Source organism: Merops nubicus, unplaced genomic scaffold (genome assembly GCF_000691845.1).
Source record: "Merops nubicus isolate BGI_N331 unplaced genomic scaffold, ASM69184v1 scaffold32864, whole genome shotgun sequence".
Taxonomy (NCBI): Eukaryota; Metazoa; Chordata; class Aves; order Coraciiformes; family Meropidae; genus Merops; species Merops nubicus.
This window is the reverse complement of record NW_008605454.1, coordinates 1-5768: the sequence shown is the minus strand read 5'-3', so window position 1 is coordinate 5768 and position 5768 is coordinate 1. Positions and strand designations below refer to the sequence as shown.

Here is a 5768-nt window from a genome sequence, read left to right as displayed (position 1 = left end):
AACCCTCCCCCCCCTGCCAGTCAAATACATCACAAGAGTCTACTAATTTGTACTTTCACATGTGCCCTGAAACAGAACTCTCTAAGTCACTTAAAAACACAAAAATACACACACAAAAAACAATACAAACCCTGCGATGACCCATCAGCAGATACAAAACTATTGTGTTGGAAGAAAAAGACCCCACTAGGTTTCACCCCCAGCTTACACTGCATCCAAGATCAAAGCACCTGCTCTTAAAGTTAAGATATAATCTAAGCTTACAATAACTTACAAACAAAAAAGAAAACAAACCTCTTCAGATACCATTGAGGAGATTGCTATTAAGTAAATAAATGCATCAATCCTAGTAAACAAATAAAAGCTTTTAGTTTTCTTCCCATGAGCAGCCACTGTTCAGGAGCAAATGGCTTGGAAAAAGCAAGGCAATTTGGCAAAGTAAGTTTGCCAAGTGGAAACCATAGTAGTTCATAAGAAATTTTGAACATGTTCTCAACTGCCCCTGAACCACAAACCAAAGTGCAAGCAGTTCAGCAAGACCACTGCCCCATCTATTTGGGAACGTGAAAAGGCAGGACACCTAAATAGCAGAATTTCAGCTTGGTGAAGTGTACTTGGCACTGCAGTAACATTTCAGTAAAAGGAAATTAAGGAGTGGGAAATCTCATGTATTTCACTTCCAAAGGGCTACAGGGTAATACACATCCCTCAGATGTTCTGCTGGAAACAAATGAACAGCAGCATGCGCTTTGAGAGGTGAAATTTGGTTACTTAAGTATCTTGGAAGTGGATCCTAAACATCCATTCTAGGACGTTCAAATATCAAATGGGAAGATGTTCAAAAAATGAACTCTGGAGCAGTGGAGCTGCAGAATGGTAAAGTGCTGTTATTTTACACAAAGACAACTAAAACAGAATAACCCCTTTCTGCATGGGGGTGAGAACGTCTGCAGCATGTTATAAGGTGGCAAGTAAGAGCAAGTTAAATTTTGACCGTACTTACCTTCTGGATTAGTGTCTTCTACCATCACCCAGACTTTAAACACACAGTCTCTGCCAGCTGTTACCAGGATCAGGGAATCATCTTCCAATTCATCCATGTCACGGAAGCACATGTCTGTTATGTGGTCCTCGTGGGGCGTATTTATTCTGGTATTCAGCTTAAAGCTACAGGAAAAGAAAACAGGAGTTTGCCATTTCATTTCATTTGGAACCTGGGGAAGGTTTCAGTTTCAGATGATTCTGGAAGGGACATGAAGAAGAAGAGTGAAAGAAACTTCTAATTAGATAGCTAAGCGGTATCACTCTCGCAATCAGATTCCCCTAATCACTTCCATACAGCAAGAGAGATCGTAGCCCAGCACTGAGAAAGGATCACCAAGCCAGCATCACTCTCAAATACTCAGCCTGAACTCTGGGCAGTCTTCCCAGTACTTAGAAAATAAGTCACACAGCTGCTACACATGTCAGCTATACTTTGCTTTTTAAGAAAATAACAATTTATAATCAATTTGGTTTTTTGGTAAATAAGAACATGGGAGAAGTGAATGAGCAAGATGCATATGTAAGCTAAAAAAAAAAAAAATAAATCAAAACCAAACAATAAAGTCATAACCTTTGGGATCCTAGAAGGCAATTAATGATGGATTAGACTAAGCTGGGAAAGCTGAAGAAGCTATAGAAGCATTCCATCAGGCCTGTGATTTTTAATACCAAGTAAGCATGTGAATTTAAGTCCCATGGTTAGAATATCCTGATTAATGTAAGTAAATGAGATTCAGAGCACTTATTTCCAATCCATATTTACTTCAGCTACATGTGTTGTCTCAGATGCATGTAGCACACATGGTAAACTCTCCCTAAGGTCTTCCCTAGAATTTTGTCTGTTAGTTGATCTGGAAAACCTCTGCAAGACAAAGCTTGGGTAGACGTTTGTGTGATCCTTGAGATTTTGACACCTAAAAGGCCAGCTTTCTTATTGTTACCTTTGTGTTTCTTCATCATAGAACCACAGCTTCAGCTGTAACTCAGGGTCAGTTACTTCTTCTCTCTCTTCTACTGTTGCCAACCACTTGCCTTGTGCACTGAAGGCAACTTTTACCAAGTCAGTTTGGTTTAAGCCTGCCTGATGAACGTATTGGCGTTGCACAATATCCAACTGCAAAACAAGGCCAAAGTTAAAATTTCAAAATTCAAGAGCAGATTTAGAGGTATCATTCATAAAACCCCAGAGAAAGTATGTTCTGAAAGCACTGATTAGAGCTGACTGGGCTGTGGCATAAATAAGTGTGAGGAAAGGATAATCAGGGCCTCTACACTCATAGCAATGCCAAATGTGGGGAAAAAAAAAAAGCTATTTCGTGGGGATTTTACCAAGATATTTTTGACATTGAACAGGAGCAGCACACTGTCTTGAACCATTTATTCAACCTTCAACGTTTAGCTATGCTTAACAAGCAAAAGAAGTTTGTGAAAAAGCTGAAAACATCTCAGCTTGGAATCCAGTCTCACAGTATAGCTGCTGGCTCCTTTCCTGCTTGTCATATTAAGACTTCAAATAAATTCTGATGCACAACTTACTTGACTGACCAAGTTATGAGTTTTAGTACAAGCCCATCCAACTTACACTGAACAGCTGTTGGTCACTCTGGAGAGAATAGAACTGCAAGTGGCCAGGCTCTCCATTCAGAACCAAAGCTTTGGTTCTAGGATCAACCACCAGGCCAGTCTTGACATCTGTGCCTGGAAACAACAATCAGATGGCAAATGATCCATGATGGCAAGTGACATATTCTGCCTTGTAAGTGGAGGATAAATTTCATTGCACTTACTTTTGATTAGCCCTTGAATGCTTTTGGAAAATCTTAGGTTGCTGTTGACAATTGTAATTCCTGAAAGGAAAAGAAGATAAAGAGTTGCAAAAGGCTTCTGCAATGTAACCACATCTCATGGTGGGGAAGGGACCTTAAACAACTCTTCACCCCACAAAGTTATCTTTTCACAATTTATGACACCTCCACATTGAGGTGGAAAGCCAAGATATAGCAGGCACCTGGCAAATACACAGAACTGGTGAAAGAGCAGAAGATCACTTCAAGCATCTCTTCTCTCAGATCAGTATTGAACTTCCATGTAGTATCTAGTTAATTTATCTTAAATTAACAACATAAAGCTCACAAAGACTTGCTATTTTGCATTAAGTTATACTTAAAATACGTTTTGGCTTACTGTTGTCTGAATGCAAGGTGCAACAGAGGGAACCATCAGATGACATGGAGATGTACTCAATAGGAGACCCCAGACGAGGAAGGAAATCCTTCTGACAGGCCGATGTGTCGTGCCACAGAACCAGCACGGATTCAACTCCACCACTCAGCAAGCTCGTTCCTTTTCCAGTAATAAAAATGCAGTTATAGCTTTTGCTTAAAAAAATATCACCAGCATACATGTTCACAGTGACATAAAAACAGGTTTCTCAAAAACCTTTCTTAAACTGTCACATGCAAAGCAATTATTCCTCAGATCTAGCCTGAGAAACAGAGATATGTTTCTCATTATCCCATGTTCAACTGCTAAAGAAAAGTGGGTTAAGTAATAAGAATTTGTTTAAATGTTACTGTAGGCACAATGGTTTGGGAGTGGTAGATCCCACTGCTTTCTGCATCAGCTGAGGGTTTGTGTTAGAACACAGCTGAATTGTTCTCCTCCTAGCAGAACTACTTTGCAGCAAGAAATATCCTAAGGAGAACAGTTCAGATCACACAATTCAGATGAAAGCTAACTGTGTTTTTGCCACTAGGTTTCAACTGGGACAAGACTGGCTTGTTTTATTTGGATGCAAGTAAGACTGGCAAGCATTGATTGGTGTTGCTGATGAGGGGGTGGAGGGAGAGTGCAGGTGTGGGAAGAGCAAAGAGAAGGGGTCAGACTTTACATTCTACCACAGAAACTAGAAATTTGACATTATCAATGCTGATCAAAATCTCCCCCAAAATAACAACTGCTTCCATTTTTATTTCAGGTCCTTCCTGGACATATTTAAAATCCTACAAATTAATTTGTTAGTAAGTGGACAAACTCAAAACTTCTATTGCTTTTTCCCCTCCCTGCTGCAACTCTTCAACTTTGAGAAGTTTTGTTTGTTTGGTTGATTTTTATTTTTAACTCACCCTGCACAGAAAAAGCCAGATCCATGACAGCGTCGTGATGCCAATGCAGCGTGGAATATGTGTACTCTTTCTTGTGGTAGAAATTCCTCCTATTTGGGCAGGAACAGAACAGTTCTTTAAGCACAACAAATGAAAGGGAATACTGAATTGAATCAAGCACACCATCCTCTCATCTATCTAACAGACTAGAGTTTCTGGCACTCCCAAGCGATACAACGGGAGGGAAGAAATGACGCTATTGGGGTTTTGGTGCCTTTCTGGTGCACACCACACATCTCAGACATACAGAGTGACCTGGCCAAGCATATCGTTCACACAATCCCACTAGGACTCTACTTCCCATCGAGTTATTCCAGCTGCTCCTGCACTGCCTTCCCCAAACACAGTTTAGATGCCTGGAGCACAGCTCCACAGGACTATCTTCCCATTCGAGACAAACTGAAGCTGTGCCCTGAAACCAGCGTCAGTACTGCAGCTTCACAGGACACGATGTTCTTTGCCCACTACAAAAATGGCAACACTGAGGACAGACCCGTTTGCTTTGCTGGGGTTCCACTGAGCTCCTATGGTCACATCCCTTTGGGGTGCCCTGCTGAGCGAGTGTGCATACCAGAGGCGGATCTTCCCGTCGGCATGGCCGGTGGCAATGCAGTCCTCTGCGGGGTGGCACGCCACGCACCTGAAGTCGTTGCTCCCGCCTTTGGTCTTTGTGGTGCTTAAAGAAAACCTGCAAGAGTTAAGAAAGTAACTTTAATTACACGAGTTGCTTGGTTTTGTTTTTAAAAAACAAAGCTTTAAAAGGATGTTATTACACATAAAAACAATTCTGACTGCAAAATTAAACGTCTCGAAATTGTCATAGTCACATGCACCCTCATAGAACAGTGACAGACTTATTTCTCTTTTTATTTCATTAGTTTTTTGCCTTCAACCAAGTTGAAATGTTTTTCTTTCTTTCCCTCTCCTTCCACCCCACCACTTTTCTGCTGACCTTGTTTTGGCCCTAAACAAACTATGTCACTTGTCTTAGTCCAGCATCAGCCCAAGTAACTTTCTGAAAAAACTATGTGCTAGAGGCAAAACAATAAGCTACCAGTGCCACAGCACCACCTCACTGCCTGCCTCTACTGGAAGCTTCTGACACAGTGACTACATCCCCTCCAGCATCAAACCAAATGGCTGCTGAAGAATGCAAGGTAAGGCGTGCACACACAACCAGTTAACAAACATTTATCATAAATTGGACTGAATCAATACCTGGTATTTTCACTCTTACCTGTTCAGCTGTTTCTTTTTAAAAAAATAAACTTGGAGATTAACCCCCTTCACTGATGCCACATATTCACCCTGTTACAGTAAAACAAGACATACAGATTACCTTCTTAAAATATACTCTTCACTACAAAGTACTTAAAAGTGGAAATATAACTGCTGATATAACAGGAAAATATTGCACATAAAAAACGCATTTTCTTTTTTTATAAAACACAGGTCTTACATTAACTTCTGCTTCAGTGCTGCTGCACTGGTATAAGAGCACGAAAAAGCATTAACAGCACGTAACTCATTCAGGAGGGGAGAAGACTGGCTGGGGAGCAG

General features: G+C 40.8%; 1 protein-coding gene across 1 annotated transcript in view; it reads right to left on the bottom strand.

Annotated features, from left to right (window-relative positions):
* WDR75 (WD repeat domain 75) overlaps nucleotides 1–5516 on the bottom strand; it is a gene marked incomplete at its 5' end in the record, with an annotated part of 13779 nt that extends 8263 nt beyond the window's left edge. The window contains 8 exons of the mRNA XM_008939346.1: nucleotides 1004–1167; nucleotides 1986–2158; nucleotides 2627–2742; nucleotides 2832–2891; nucleotides 3229–3387; nucleotides 4170–4258; nucleotides 4780–4896; nucleotides 5446–5516. Of these exons, the coding sequence (XP_008937594.1) occupies nucleotides 1004–1167; nucleotides 1986–2158; nucleotides 2627–2742; nucleotides 2832–2891; nucleotides 3229–3387; nucleotides 4170–4258; nucleotides 4780–4896; nucleotides 5446–5516 (949 nt within the window). The remainder of the gene's footprint in view (nucleotides 1–1003; nucleotides 1168–1985; nucleotides 2159–2626; nucleotides 2743–2831; nucleotides 2892–3228; nucleotides 3388–4169; nucleotides 4259–4779; nucleotides 4897–5445) is intronic.
* Between the last annotated feature and the right edge of the window lie 252 nt (nucleotides 5517–5768).